Source organism: Dreissena polymorpha, chromosome 4, assembly GCF_020536995.1.
Source record: "Dreissena polymorpha isolate Duluth1 chromosome 4, UMN_Dpol_1.0, whole genome shotgun sequence".
NCBI lineage: Eukaryota > Metazoa > Mollusca > Bivalvia > Myida > Dreissenidae > Dreissena > Dreissena polymorpha.
The window spans coordinates 132167165-132184602 of record NC_068358.1 but is presented as its reverse complement, the minus strand read 5'-3'; the positions used below and the strand labels follow the sequence as shown (position 1 = coordinate 132184602).

General features: G+C 34.7%; 1 protein-coding gene across 1 annotated transcript in view; it reads right to left on the bottom strand.

Annotated features, from left to right (window-relative positions):
• The window catches only part of LOC127878793 (coiled-coil domain-containing protein 18-like), a 109219-nt gene that overhangs the window by 31543 nt on the left and 60238 nt on the right, over positions 1-17438 (bottom strand). Inside the window, exons 7-8 of the mRNA XM_052425322.1 lie at positions 4704-4766; positions 1620-1700 (exon numbers count right to left, since the gene is read on the bottom strand). Coding sequence (XP_052281282.1) covers positions 1620-1700; positions 4704-4766 — 144 coding nt within the window. The remainder of the gene's footprint in view (positions 1-1619; positions 1701-4703; positions 4767-17438) is intronic.

Sequence of the window (17438 nt, the reverse complement as noted above, 5' to 3'; positions counted from 1 at the left end):
TGACCTTGATCTTGACCTTTTACCATGATGTATTTGTCAGAAACACAATGCCGCCTACTGCACAGCTTTGATTTATTTAACAAAAAAATATATATTGGCAGGTCAGATAATTATGTCCATTTAAAGCTTATTACTTCCCTTGGATTTGTTTTTTCGACCCCGTGACCTAGTTTTTGACCCGGCATAACCCATAATCGAACTTGACCTAGATATTGTCTAGATACAACTTCTGACCAAGTTTCGTAAAGATCGGATTAAAATTATTTGAATCAGAGAGCGGACATGAAAAGTGTGACAGACAGACTGACAGACGGACAGTGCAAAAACTATATACCCCCTTTTCTTCGAAAGGGGGCATAAAAAAATCTTAAAAGAGGTAAACCATAAAATATTCTACACCAAATATTTAACCCTTGACACTTGCACTTTCATAGAATAAGATTTGTTTTAAAATCTTATTTACTATACAAGTCATTATAAATTATGTTACCCCTGCAAGTGGTTTGTTTTGAAACCATGTGTATGATTTGAATAAACTAGGGCAGACCAATTAGGACCCCAGAGGCATGATTTGAACAACCTTAGTAGAGGACCACCAAAATATGTTAAATGCCAATTATAAAACATCTGGCCCTAGTGATTTAAAGAAAAGTTTTTAACTATTTAAATCATGTTACACTCAGACATGGCCAGTTTTGATCCCAGATTCATGATTCTTACAAACTTGGTAGAGGACCACCATTCAATGATACATGCTTAATACCAAACCTCTCTATCATGTGCTTTCAGAGAAGAGATTTATTTTTTTTACTATATAAATATAAGGAAAACGAGAAACACTTAAGATGGGGCAAATTTTACCCAGGGGCAATTTTTTAACAACCTTTGAAACCAATACCATCATTTAATGTTATGCACCAAATATTAAACCCTTGCAATTATGTGGAAGAACATTTTTTAAGTGTTTTACTATACAAGTCTAGATAAATCATGTGATCCCTGGGGCATGGTCTATTTTGACCAAACGTGGGGGAGGGGGAGGATGGTTTGAACAAATTAGGTAAAGGAAAACAAAACGAAGTTAAAAACAAAATACTAAAGCCCTAACTTTCGTGCTTTCAGAGAAAAAGATTTTAATTAACAATGTTTTTCAACTCACCATAATTTATTTCAAACTCAGTCTAGTTACAATAAAACAAATATTCTGTAAATATTTGGGACAAAAAAATGTGACTTCTTTAGAATTTGCATTGCATGTGAGCTATTATGGAGTAGAAACAACTGTACTTTTTTATTTTGAAAATAATTGACCTTAATCTAATTAGGCACACAAATATTCCTAAGCTAGGTCTACAAGTTTGTTATATCCAACATTTGACTGTGTTGAAAACCAGAAGATATACTCACAAGTGTTTTCATTTGCATTTGTCAGATATATTTTTTTTTATACATGAATGCGGAGAATGAATGAATGCCTTCAAAAACTAAACAAAACAGAATAAGAAATGAACAAAAGATGCAGAAGTGTAAGCAATATTGTGGAGGTAAGCAACAAAATGTTTGATAGTGTCTTATAATGGCGTGAAATAGGATATGTGAGGACACAGGAAATATGATACCTGGCATCAGTCTCCTGATTGGTAGGCATTGTTCCAGCCCTGGTTAGTGGGTTTCTTTTTATTCCAATTTTAGATTGTCCACTATGTTAAACATTTAAATAGTAATTAAAAAAACATGCACAACATATATACATAATAAGGGCCAAGTTAGCTGACCTGTAAACATGTTTTTTATTTTGTGCATAAAGGTTTTGTTTAACAATTACCAGTTGTGACCCCAGGGACATAGATCATCTAGACAAGCGGCCTACAGACCTTTAAACTTATTATCAGCTGAGATATCATTAAAACACAAATGTGAAATGTTGTGAGCATGTTGCATAATGAGTTTGACTTCTACCATGTATTGCCAATATACGCAAATTGCCATGAGATTTAATAAGGTTTCACAGTTACTATGACCAATAACCTCCCACATACAGCTGTGTATTTCAAAAGATATAACTTGTATTTGTGTATAACATTCTGAGAAAAATTGATGATTTATTATTGCTATGTAGTGAAAATTGCATTCATCTCTGCCCCTGCGAAAATTTGTTCTAGAAATTGGAACTGATCTAGAACATCAAGAACAGTTCTAGAACATTTTATATTCACGTTCTAGAACTTATGTTTTGGAATTGTTCCAGAACAGTTTTCTAGAATAATTCCAAAACATTTGTGGAACAAGGCTTAGTTCTGAAACTGTCCCAATAATTTAAGAACATTTTTAGAACATTTCAAGGACAAAATAAGTTCAAGAAATTTCTAAAAATGTTCTAAAATGTAGTTCTATAACACATTTAGAACTCTTTAAGAACCAGTAAGTTCTACAAAAGTACTAATGGGGAATAAGAACACATATAGAACAGTTCTATAACATTCCATATTCACATTCTAGAACTTATGTTCTGGAATTGTTCCAGAACAGTTTTCTAGAATAATTCCAGAACATTTGTGGAACAAGGCTTAGTTCTGAAACTGTCCCAATAACTTAAGAACATTTTTAGAACATTTCAAGGACAAAATAAGTTCAAGAAATTTCTAAAAATGTTCTAAAATGTAGTTCTAGAACACATTTAGAACTCTTTTAGAACCAGTAAGTTCTACAAAAGTTCTAAATGGGGAATAAGAACACATATAGAACAGGTCTAGAACAAAGGTCTACAATTGTGCTAGATCTACATATTTCAAATAAACTAATTCCGACAATGATAATTTGACTTCAATTTCAAATAAGTAAGTTCTACAAAAAAAAATGGGGAATAAGAGCACATATAGAACAGGTCTAGAACCAAGGCCTACAATTGTTCTACAATTGTTCATGATATTTAAAATAAATATGTGTAACAGTGTGATATTACTTTCCTTTAAGATTAATTATACTTATTGTTTATATATAATGTTGGTGTGAACAATAGTATACTTATTTTTTAATTGTGTAACTATTTGAAGTATATTGTTGTAGTTAAATAAAGTTTATATATTTTCTTATATAAACTTTATTTAATAATGGAAGTTAAGATCAATCATCCCACCAGTTGGGCAAGGTAATCAGGTTATTCCTGATGAATAGTTCTCAGTTACAAGTTCTGAGGGGAACAATGTCCTAGAACTGTTCTAGAACATTTGTTCCAGACTTTCTTGAAGCAAACCTTCGGAACTGTTCTAAAACATTTCTAGAATTGTACTGGAACACACCGACTAGAATTGTTCTGTAATCATACTGAAAATCTACTAGAATTTTTTAGGAACAGTTGTTTAACGTTAAATGTGAATAATTTCTAGAACAATTGTTCTAAAACAGTTCTGGAAATTTATACAATAACAATTCTGGAATAGATCTAGAACAATGGCTCAAGAGTTGTTCTAGAACAAACCTTCAGGACTGTTTTAAAACTATTTGTTCTACAAATTATTCTCATTTAACGTTCAACAACTGTTCTAAATCATTCTAGACCATTTTAAGGATGATTCCAGAACACTTCTAGTCATTTGTTCCAGTACAATTCTAGAAATTTTATAGAACAGTTCTAAAACGTTTCGCAGGGGTGGTAGCCATGTATTAAGGCCATGAACTCAGCCAAAAATCATGGGAACAAATGTTGTGAGCAAGTTTTATGAATATTTAAAAAAAGAGGCTCTGAGAGTGTTCATAAGGTTTCAGACCATAGCCATAAAACAAACAAACAAAAAATGCTCCCTTCCTTCAGATATTTTCAACATTATATATTTTACCTAACTGGCTCCAAATAAGCCATGACGTCTGGACATAAGCAACCTACATACAAAACTTTAATGCAAAACCACCATCAAAACTATTCACTAGAAACCCATTCCCAATGTCTAACTACATATATTAACAGTATCTTGCCTGCATCCAAAGTCAAGTTATTGAGCTGAAACTGTGTTTCTATTTTTAGTAATAGTTGCCTTGAAATTGATCCAACATACCACAAATACAATTTGAAGGTACTTTTCTGATTACCATTCAGACCAAGTTTTATCAGGATTGAGTCATAAATGTGGCTTCTACAATAGTAAGAAGGTTTTCCTAAGATTGCATCCAGTGCCTTTGATTGTTTTATTCTACTCAGATTAAATTTCACAAGATTTTTTCTAGACATACATTCTGACAAGTTTCATTAAGATGGGTAACAAGCTTAGGGTCCAAAACTAGAAAGCAAAATTAAGTGTGTGAAAAACAGAATCTACAGTAGATATGCGTAATATAATTTATTGACAGGTCATGATATATCGGATGTGGCTGAAGTCTAATGGAACTAAATTTCACATTAATGACACCCAAGAAACAGTGACATACAAATCTACCAATTTTCTAATTAATATGGTCAATTTAAGTCCTGTCTAATAAAAAGACTGCTTGGCAAAAATTACCCTTGATCACTCACCTGTGTAAAGGGGCGTGGCCAGTTGTTACCCTAACAGCAGAGATTTTTTAAGTTAGGTCAATATAAATCTTGTGAACCCTTTTGCAAGGCTCGTTTTAAATACAGGGGCATGATTTGCACAAACCAAGCAGACAAGTTAGATATGCTATGATGGGACTATTTAATCATCTGTTAAGCTTAGAAATTTTCATACGGTTTTGTTGTTGGCGCAGAGCCATGGGCAACTGTTTCTGCTTCTTCAACAGTCTTTCCGTGTCTGAAAATAACCAAGTAGTTAATTTTAACATGGATGTGCCAGTCACATACCAGGGTATGAGAGAAGCAATAAAGATAATTGGCATCTGCAAATATATTTTGAAATTAACTCATGCAGGATAAAGAATTGACATGGCATGAACATTACTTTTCTAGTTTTCTAGTTTAAATATATCCAATCAGTAGTATTTGTACAATTTTTGTATCAATTATGGTTTGAGGTTAAACAGACTTGCTTACAGATTTCTGTATTTTTGAAAAATTACATGACATGATTTTTATCACTGATTTATTTGAAATGTTTTGAATAATTATAAAAACAAGTTAAAAGAAAATAAAAGAGCCAATTTATCACAAAAAATGCCAATGATTTGAAAATGATATATTAATCTGTTTTCATAAATGATAGCACAGAAAATAATGGAACAAAAATAAACATGGCAATCTGATGAAACCATCTTCAACATGTTAAGATTTATTCATCTATTTAAAAATCAAAGTACTGATAGTACTGCAGGTGTGACCATGCTTTTGAAGAGGATGGATATAAAAGCATCAATTTAAGTTTATCGACATCACCACAATTGTGTATGTGGGTACGAAAATTTTGGGTACGAAAAAAAATTTGGGTACAAAAATTGTGGGTACGAAAAAATGATGCCAAAAAAAAATGGGTACGAAAAAAAAATAAAATTGGGTACGAAAAAAAATTGGGTTAAAAAAAATTTGGTACAAAAAAAAAATATGGGTACGAAAAAAATTGGATACGAAAAAAAAATTGGGTAGGAAATTTTTTGGGTATGAAATAAAATTTGGGGGTACGTGGAAGTAGTACCCGTGGGGAACTTGACCCATTCAGCTAAACTGGGAGGCAGGTTACATTCTAGATCAAATCTAAAAATAACTACATTTGGGGTTTTCCCAGCGTCACAGCGTTTGAAGATCCACCTGGCAGTTTCGTGTCTGATTCCTGTCCCAAACCTCTCGATAAATTTGAAAGAGGACGGGAACCAAGCTGCCTTTACCTTTATTAATGATAATCAGTGAGGTATGCCGATTGAGAAAATTTAGCAAACTCAATCGGACTGGCTCGGTCTTTTACATAGGTCGTCATTGTGAAGAATTTTTTCATTGTATGATAACTTAGACAAGCTGCCTCGCTGAAGCAGCATTGTCAAAAACTAATGTGTAATCTCAAGAAGGGTCTGTAGAATGTCAGAAAAATACCTCCAGCCAAACTCAAGTAAATGAACTGGACCTTTTTTCTTTTCAGCATTTGAGACACTGACATATTGTAACGTAATGTACATATAATATATATAATAATAGAATTTATCTCATAGAACCTTCGGGTAGGGTATACATATAATATATATAATAATAGAAAAAATTCATTTGAAAGAGTGAGTTGTGTAACGTAATGTACATATAATATATATAATAATAGAATTTATCTCATAGAACCTTCGGGTAGGGTATACATATAATATATATAATAATAGAATTTATCTCATTGTACATTATTGTGTTGTTATTGTCGTGTTATTGTTGTATAAACAAACTAATTTAGGAAATAGAACCTTCGGGTAGGGTGTAATGAAATTTGAAAATTGATTATGTAGATGTGTAATGTAATGGGGTATAATGAATATATTACTTTATGAAAAGTCAATAGAAATATTTCAGCGAGATGTAACTAACAGAAAACATAAGAATCGTGACTCGCAAAATGCATATAAACAATTAGTAAATACATTAAGCGGGGAGGACCAGAAAACATAAGATTCGTGACTCGTAAAATGCATATAAACAATTAGTAAATATATTAAGCGGGGAGGACTGACATTCCGATACGTGTTCCAGGTGTGAATACACCTGTGAATACAAATTGGCTTGTCAAATTACATAGGGGCCCGCGAGTACAGGCGGTGTAAAATCTGTAGGGATCATACATCATCTGTCTATATACGTCAAGATACACACGTTGACGTCCATTACTTATTGACAGGCGTGGGTCACGAATTAAGCGAATACACAACGGGATCAGTATAAATAACCCTCAAAATAGGCAGACGGGACCTCTCTTTCTCTTAGGAATTATTCATGTTATGTTATTTACCTTGACTTTGAAATTACTATAGTACAATTTTGGTGTTAGGGAATAGAGTAAAATAAAAGAAATATTTTCGACATCAGAGACTTGTTTTATCTTCACTAAGTACATTCGATTACGTGACAATATATCCACCGGGCCCATATGCGATCCCAAGCTCAGCCTATATGGCAGCTAACTTCACATACATTTCAGTGAGAAACCTCTATCCAAACTCAAGTTATTCAGCAGAAAGTGTTCTTCTATTTTGTATAATCAGTGACCTTTACCTAATACTGGTCACAAATTCAATACCAAGCTAAGTCTTTAGGTAAGCTTATTGACAACCATAATATCAGTGTAAGTCTCATTCTGAACCTAAGATACATTTGAGAAGAAACCGTGGTTACATTTTAAAAAACCTTGACCTTTACCTGAAGAGCTCAATATGAAATGCCTAGTAGGTTTCCATACATGTAAGCTAGTTTCACACAAAATATAAATGCAATGCTTCTATACAAATTAAAGTTATTAGGCGGATTTTTTTCCTATTTTAAGTAAAAGTAACATTGTCCGACTATACCCAAATACATGAAGATTGGTTAATGCAAACTAAAGTTATTAACCAAAAACAACAATTATAGAGCAGACACTATGGAACGGTATTTAGGTAAAAATAACATCATTTGTGGTGAATATTTACATTATGACTGATGTTTATTCTAATATGCTTCATGACAATTCCAACATGCTTGTTGTCTATTTGTTTGTACTTGATGATTGTTGCAACATTACATCATTCATGGTGAATATTTACATTATGCCTGATGTTTATTCTAATATGCTTCACTACAATTTCAACATGCTTGTTGTCTTTTCGGTTATACTTGATGATTGTTGCAACATGCTTGGTGACTATCCAATGTTTGTGTGTTCATTATTCCTGAAACCAGTCATAATCGGTTTTTCCACTAAGTGTCATTAACAACAGGCAGTAAGCAGAATGCAACTAAGCAGAATGCAAGTTACCAAATTATGACAGCAGGTGGCGCATGTTTATTGTCCGTAAAGTGAATAAATTACATTTCCGAAAAAGTGAAAACATCCGAACCATTTTTACTACTACACTGAATAAGCTGAATTAGTTCCCTTTGTTTTATAATCTCCATTAAACAAAATACGTTTATTATTGCCATTAAGACCAGTAGGCCTACACAAGAAATTGACTGCCGTGAATGTTTTTGTTATTTGTAAGTTGCAGTTGGTACTCAAGAAAATATACATGTATTTTATTCAGGACATAACGGAGTTTATGTGTTGGTGATGCTGGTTTTGACACCAGACGCATATAAATTTATGAATGAAAGGCTTCTTGAAAGTTGACGTCGCTCTCGGTTACCAGAAAAATTCCCGCCCACGGATTTCAACCGTCATTGTTTACAATCAATTAAGTACACAAGTACTGGAATTGGTATAGCATTTTTTTAAGGTGTATGTCCAGCGCGTGTGCCGGGAAAACAGGGCTTAATGTATTTTTTTGTTCAGCTTTATTATATCTATATCAAATCTGTATGAAAAAATGTCGGTGAACATCAATCCGGTGTTTTTGTAATTTTTGAAAATATTGAGGCGTTAATTAATTATGGATCTAAAACGGAGATATAATCCGCATATAAAAAAAAAACACCGGGCATATTGCATATTAGTTCGGAGACATGAAATTATTTCGAAAGAAAGCAATAAGAGGTTCAATTCTTTATGAGCAAGTCTCGCTGCGCACGATTACGCTCTTACATCTTGTATATATTTGACTCTTATGAATCTTGGCAAATACCTAGGGTCATGCATCTATATGTACTTTAAGCAGCATAGCATGACTTCCAAATGACCAACAGCTCTTTCATATGTGAAAGAGATTGACATGAAATACCTACCCATCTATAATAAAGTTTATATGTGCACTTCAATATTATAGTTTTATAGCATTTTACGTAGTGCAATATAAGTGTAAATTTGAAATTATGTAATGGATTTCCTCTCAACATACACGCTGAGTTCCAGATAACTTTTTCAGCAAAATCTTGGTTTACACTCTATTAACAAATTCAGCCTTAAAGTGTATTATGAATTCCTTTTTACCGGTAAGTATAATTCTGGCACATCAGCATTGAGGTTTATAGTCTAAGAAGAGCTCATGACAATTGCCGGGTTACGGCAGACTTTTTGCGAAAAAAGTACCAGATAATGGAAATGTTTGGCTTTTCGACTGTTTTAAAGATGGTCTGTAATTCATAATAATGTAATGTGCTGTTGATTTCATAATTTTAATGAGGGCCTAGACGAGTGAGAACTCATTGATGAAATGTTTACATTATATGCATTGATATCGAGTTTTACGCATGATCACAAATTTTGAATTATTTTATTTTTTCAATGTGTAACCGTACGCACAGAATTTAAGTATACTTTTTTTACTAAATTTAATTAATTTTTCACGACTTTTTGCGTCTTATCTGGAGCTCTGCATACATGTATTAGTAGCATATTTTGAAATATATCCATAGAGTTTCTTTGGTTATTGAAGGTAAATGACTGTACAGAATTTATGGTTAGTCATGAACAAAAATAAAGTAACGTCTAGAAACACGCGGTTAATTTCGGTTCAGTAGCAAATATCACACAAAGGGGCGCAACTTCTGCTATAACATAACTTTTCCGTTATACGCCGTAAATTTCCGTAGAAGTCCGTAGCATTTCGGAACGACTGTCAATTGACATCATTGTATCATGCATGATTGTATGTTGCTTTGTGCTTGGGTGAAACTCACATCTTGCCATCGCGTTAATTTATTCAACGCATCAATGTTTGATTCCATTATGCACTGGGCTTATTGCACAAGTCTCTCTGCACAAACCAATATACACATACCCAGCATGCAATTTACGAACAAGAATGTTGCATATGTACACATGAATGATACCATTAAGCAGAATGTAAATAGACATTGATCATCAGGTAAGATGTAAGTGTCATCAAGCATGAAAAGGTGTCTACATACAAAATAAAAGTACCATCAAGAATCAGGACACAGTGATGAAGAAGGATGTAATATTTACCTAAATACCGTTCCATAGACAACAATATGTTGGCAACTTTTGGATAATTTGAGATCCATAGTTCTGGAGTGCTTCATGTAATGTGGCTGGTAAGCAAACCTAGTGGAAATTGTATGCACACAAACATATCCAATAATTATCAGGATGATCTGATTTTAACTATTACATTACACTTTATCTGGCTTTTTCTATCAATTCAAATGCAACAAGAGCCATGTTAACATGGCCATCCCCGCCGAAATGTGTTTGCTTGTATGAGAACATTTGTTTTAGAGAGTAGAATAATATTAGTAAAACATTGCACCTGTGTCATCTATTTATATTTCAAGGATCAATTAGTTAGTCCATAGTGTTGGAGTTATGCTGTAGAGAATAAAATATATCGAAATGAAAGAAAGGGAGGTAATTAAAAAAGAAGACTTTAAACAGTTACTGTTCTTGAGATAACAAGAGATGTGTTCGTCAGAAACACAATGCCCCCTATTAAGCCGCTTTGAATTTTTTTTTATTTTTATTTTTTACCTTTGACCTTGAAGGATGACCTTGACCTTGAACTTCCACCACTCAAAATGTGCAGCTTCATGAGAATGCTGCTTTGAAATTATTTTTTTTTTTTTTTTTTGACCTTTGACCTTAAAGGATGACCTTGACATTGAACTTCCACCACTAAAAATGTGCATCTTCATGAGAATGCCGCTTTAAATTTTTTTTTTTTTTTTTTTTTTTGACCTTTGACCTTGAAGGATGACCTTGACCTTGAACTTCCACCACTCAAAATGAGCAGCTTCATGAGATACACATGCATGCTAAATATCAAGTTGCTATCTTCAATATTGAAAAAGTTATGGCCAATGTTAAAGTTTTCGGACGGACAGACGCCATATATTTGACATTTTACCTTGAAGGATGACCTTGACCTTCACCTTTCACCACTCAAAATGTTCAGCTCCATGAGATACACATGCATGCCAAATATCAAGTTGCTATCTTCAATAGTGAAAAAGTTATGGCCAATGTTAAAGTTTTTGGACGGACGGACAGACACCATATATTAGACATTTGACCTTGAAGGATGACCTTGACCTTTCACCACTCAAAATGTGCAGCTTCGTGAGATGCACATGCATGCCAAATATCAAGTTGCTATCTTCAATATTGAAAAAGTTATGGCCAATGTTAAAGTTTTCGGACGGACAGACGCCATATATTTGACATTTGACCTTGAAGGATGACCTTCACCTTCACCTTTCATGACTCAAAATGTTCAGCTCCATAAGATACACATGCATGCCAAATATCAAGTTGCTATCTTCAATAGTGAAAAAGTTATGGCCAATGTTAAAGTTTTTTTCGGACGGACAGACAGACTGTCATACTGACTGACGGACAGTTCAACTGCTATATGCCACCCTACCGGGGCATAATTAAACAAGAGGGCCAAGATGGCCCTAGTTCGCTCACCTTAGAGGAGTCGGTTCATTCAATCTTTACCTAATGTCAAACTTGACCTAGATATTGACCAGACAAACATCCTGGTCAAGTTTCATCATTATTGAACCAAAACTCTGGCGTAGGGAGTGTTTTTGTTTTTGTAAGATTTGAAATGGTGACCTATATTTTGAGTTGACCCCCCTTACCAAACATCAAACTTTGCTTACAAGGATTTTGTATAATATAATGAAAATTTGGACAATCTTAGGGCAATAATTATGGCATTAATTATGTGATTTTGCTCATCATCAAACTTGACTGAGATCTTTCAGCAACTTTGATAAAGAATGCTTGAGAAATGTGAATGCTAGAGTGTTTACAAACCAAATGTGGACGGATGGACAGCGGACAAAGACCAATCCTAAAACCTCACCTGAGCAATCAGGTGAGCTAAAAAGTGTGTTTCACCGATCTGAGCCATTTTCCAACTTGTCCAAGAAATCAATAAAACCAATGTATTGACTAAGTTTCATGATGATTAGGCAAAAAATGTGACTTCTATAGTGTTCGATCACAAGGTTTCTCTCTATAAAGTCACATAAGGAAAACTGCCCCACCCCCCTGGCAGCCATGTTTATTGACCCATCGGGACCATTTGCAAACTCATCTGAGATATATATAAAACAAATCTATTCAACAAGTTTCATGATGTTTGGGCAAAAAATGTGACTTCTAGAGTGTTCACAAGCTTTTTTTTACTATATAAATATAAGAAAACCACCCCCCCACCCCCCCCTGACAGCCATGTTATTCAACTGACCAGAACAATTTTCCAACTCAACTCTCGTATCAAGGAATCAAATGTTCTGACCAAATTTCAAAAAATGTGACTTCTAGAGTGTTCACATGTTTTCACTATATACATATAGAGAAAAATGCCCAGCCCACTGGCGGCCATGTTTTTTCGCCGATCTGGACCATTTTCCAACTCGTCTGACATATCAATAAAACCAATGTTTTGATTAACTTTTATGATGATTGGGCCAACATTGTGACTTCTAGAGTGTTTACAAGGTTTCTCTATAGCCATATAAGGAAAACTGCCCCGCCCACTGGCGGCCATGTTTTTCAATGGACCAGAACCACTTTTGAACTCAACCAACATATCATTAAGACAGACATATAGACAAAGTTACATAAAGATTGGGCATGAAATGTGACTTCTACAGTGTTTACAAGCTTTTTCTTTTCTTTTGACCTAGTGACCTAGTTTTTGACCCAGCATGACCCAGTTTCAAACTCGATCGAGATTTCATTGGGACAAATCTTCTGACTAAGTTTCATGAAGATTGGACAATAAATGTGGCCTCTAGAGTGTTTACGAACAAATGTGGACGGACGGACAGACGACAGACAAAGACCAGTCACAAAAGCTCACCTGAGCAATCAGGTGAGCTAAAAACAAGAGCTGTCACCATAGGATGACATATGCCCCCTATAAACGCTTTGATAGAAGTTATAGCATTTTTCGAAACCTAAACGCAGATTTCGAAACCTAAACGCGGACCCTAAGTTCAAGATCAAGGTCACAGGGGAAAAAAATGTGTGCGTATGGAATGGCCTTGTCCATATACACACATACCAAATATGAAGGTTACATCTCAAGGGACATAGAAGTTATGAGCATTTTTTGAAACCTAAACGCAGATTTTGAAACCTAAACGCTGACCCTATTTCAAGGTCAAGGTCACAGGGGTAAAAAATGTTGTGCGTATGGAAAGGCCTTGTCCATATTTACATGCATACCAAATATGACGCTTATATCTCAAGGGACATAGAAGTAATGAGCATTTTTCGAAACCTAAACGCAGATTTCCAAACCTAAACGAGGACCCTAAGTTCAAGGTCAAGGTCACAGGGGTTAAAAATTGTGTGCGCATGGAAAGGCCTTGTCCATATACACATGCATACCAAATATGAAGGTTAAATCTCAAGGGACATAGAAGTAATGAGCATTTTTTGAAACCTAAACGCAGATTTCGAAACCTAAACGCGGACCCTAAGTTCAAGGTCAAGGTCACAGGGGTAAAAAATTGTGTGCGTATGGAAAGGCCTTGTCTATATACACATGCATACCAAATATGAAGGTTATATCTCAAGGAACATAGAAGTTATGAGCATTTTTTGAAACCTAAACGCAGATTTCGAAACCTAAACGCGGACCCTAAGTTCAAGGTCAAGGTCAAAGGGCTAAAAAAATGTGTGCGTATGAAAAGGCCTTGTCCATAAACACATGCATACCAAATATGAAGGTTATATCTCAAGGGACATAGAAGTAATGAGCATTTTTGGAAACCTAAATGCAAAGTGTGACGGAAAGACGGACAGACAGACAGATGGACGGACAGACAGTCTGATCACTATATGCCCCCTTTTCTTCGAAAGGGGGCATAAAAACATCCAACCTCTATTAACTATTAACACATAAATGAAACACAACTACACTGTATTATTATGAAAACATTAATAAGCAAAGGGGAGTAACTACTGTAAACTTAAATGCAATATTTAGAAGAGATGTCGCGCATGTTACATGACCTTAATTCATGATTGTTTGCAAGCCTTTTTACTATATAAATATAAGGAAAACTGCCCCGTCCCCCTGGCAACAATGTTTTTCAACAGACCGGAACCATTTTCAAACTTAACTCACGTATCTAGGAAACAAAAGTTCTGACAAAATTTCATGAAAATTGGGCCAAAAATGTGACTTCTAGAGTGTTCACATGTTTTCACTGTATACATATAGAGAAAAATGCCCTGCCCACTGGCGGCCATGTTTTTTCACCGATCTGGACCATTTTCCAACTCGTCCGAGAAATCAATAAAACCAATGTTTTGACCAACTTTCATGATGATTGGGCAAATTGTGACTTCCAGAGTGTTTACAAGGTTTCTCTATAGCCAAATAAGGAAAACTGCCCCGCCCACTGGCGGCCATGTTTTTCAACGGACCGGAACCACTTTTGAACTCAACCAACATATCATTAAGACAAACATTTTGACAAAGTAACATGAAGATTGGGCATAAAATGTGACTTCTACAGTGTTTACAAGTTTTTTCTTTTTTTTGACCTAGTGACCTAGTTTTTGACCCAGCACGACCCAGTTTTGAACTCGACCGAGATTTCATTGGGACGAAGCTTCTGACCAAGTTTCATGAAGATCAGGCAATAAATGTGGCCTCTAGTGTTTACAAACAAATGTTAACGGACGGACGGACAGAGGGACGACGGACAAAGACCGGTCACAAAAGCTCACCTGAGCAATCAGGTGAGCTTAAAACTAAGGTAGATAGAGTTATGGTATTTGGTCACTGCACTCTTCCTAGTTGTCATCTGTTTATATTTGAAGTTTTAAGTTAATCCCTTCAGTAGATTAAGAGTTAATCCCTTCAGTAGATTTAGAGTCATGCTCCGGACAAAACAGATACAAATTTACTATGAAAAACAATAAAGGGAGATAATTATAAAACTACGGCCAATAGAGTAATGGTTCATGTTTACTGCACTTCTAGTTGCCATCTGTTTATATTCTAAGTTTTAAGTAAATCCATTGAATAGATTTGGAGTTATGCTCTGGACAAAGTTTCGGACGGACAGATGAACTGAGACTATATCCTCTTCCAAATGTTTGGCGGGGATAATAATTCAGAAGAGCATCATGCAATATGGCTGGTTATTGATCTAAGCTTTAAGAGTGGTTATAAGTTTTTTCTAACATTACTTCTGCTGGCATGGTTGATAACGCTAAATCTGAACTTGGCCTACATATGGTAAAAATAAACATTCCAAACAAATTTCATCAGGACCAAGTCATAAATTTGGCTTCTGTTTTTAAAACAATGTTTTTCTAAGATTTGACCTTTTGGCCCTGCTTTTGACCCCATGAGACCAAGATTTGAATTTATACTAGTAATTTTCAGTAGAAGAGCACAAGACCATATTAAAAGACAAATATTAATGCCCTGACCTGGTTTCAGAGCAGATTTTAAAAGTTATCTTTTTTCAATACTATTCTTAGATCAGGTAATCTACAAATCGAATTGACAGGTACGATTTGAAAAATTTTGGTAGAGTTTCACCAAATGATAGTCTCTGTGATATGCATTAAAATCTGTCCAGCAGTTCAGGTGGAGAAGTCCTTAGCAGGATATCCTAAAAACCTTATAATGAGCATTATGTGCTTAGGTGGGTTAAAAAATGCAGCATAATTCTTATGAAGTCATTTGAAGTCATGCTGATTGAAGATTTAGGTGGTGACAATCGACCTTGAAGGGATTAAATTCAACAACAAAAGAACAGCAAATGTCTCGTATGAACTATTTATATGCATTGTGTTTCATTGATTATATTCTTGTATAATCAGTTATTAATTCAAGTATTTATTGTATGAGCCAGTTCTGCACAGTTTATACAGTATTATCTGTTTTATAAATTCACCATGATTCATAGATACAAACAACGCTGACCCATTTTATGCAATATGTCTTTGTTTCTTTGTTGTTTTTTTCAGATGTATTGCCGTTTTTAACAGTATTTTAGTCATATCACAGCTGTCAATTTACCAGCTCTAGACTTTTCCTGGGATTGATGGTTTATTAGTCATAAAAGAGCAGGATAATCAAGTAATATAATTGCTAGAATTAAAATAAAATTCAATTTACAAATAAACAAAGGCTTTTAGGTGCTCATGTGAGACTTTAAGGAACTTACCTGTTTTGAGAAGGTAAAGTTTTCATACGATAAATATGAACAAAAAAGACACATTTTAAAACTTGTCGCGTAATCGTTCTTTGTTCAGGGACAACACATAGTTACTAACAATGTTCAATACTCTTAAATTACCAGTGTGTAGCCTATCATTCGATATCCCGTCATGCGCATAATGCCAAGATGACGAGTTTTGCATTAACTACCATTTTCTCGTAACGCGCATGGGACAAGTCGGTCCCTCTCTATTTATGTTAATTTCTCTGCATAATATAGGATAAAATATTCAACAACACCACATATCAGTTTCTAGTCCAATTTAATGTCTAACATACTTAATATTTTCAGTTATACAAATACGTTGTGATTGCTACATGATTGTGTCTTTCTGGATCTGTACGTCTCCAAGTCTAAACGCTAACTGTCTTGTTTCCCTCTTACATCTGGCCCGTGAAACTCAGTTATGAATCCCATTGGTCAGTGTTCTATACGTGCTTGTTCCTGATTGGCTGAATTTCAACCTACTGGAGAAGTCACTATTCAAGTATGCACACGTTAATGAGCGTTGTGGTACAAATAATAAATAATGCAAATACAGCCTAAGGCTTGTGTCAACAGCATTGTAACCCCTTTGTTGTTAAACACACACCAGATCCAAATATTTAATCTTTTGACCGTCATGCATACTCGCTACTGATATACTTGTCAATATTTCGTACATAAAGAAAACCCAAATATTTCACCCAATTTCTCATCATTATTTGACAAACTCAACCAAGACATTATTAGAAAATCTCATCTTAAAAGCAAGTTGTATAATGAGTGGGTAAACATTTGACTTTGTGTGTGTACAAAAGATATTTATATTGCATTATATTGCATTACAAAGGTAGTTTCCTGCTCACCAGCAGCGATGTTTTTGAATGGACTTGAATCGATTTCAAACTTGGTCTAGAGATTGTTTTGACATATGTTCTGACACAATAACATAACAAGAGCACTGCATAACGGGTGCCACGCTTGGCTGCGGGTGCAGTTTTGAATAAATGAAAGCTTGTCAGAATTTTTTTTTTTTTTTTTAGAAGTCACAGTGACCTTGACCTTTGACCTAGTGACCCAAAAATGGGTGTGGCATGTAGAACTAATCATGGTGCAGCTACATATGAAGTTTCAAAGTTGTAGGTTGAAGCACTTTGATTTTAGAGCCAATGTTCAAAACCTTGACAAAATGTCAAGGTTTCAGCATGACGCGGACAGCGGA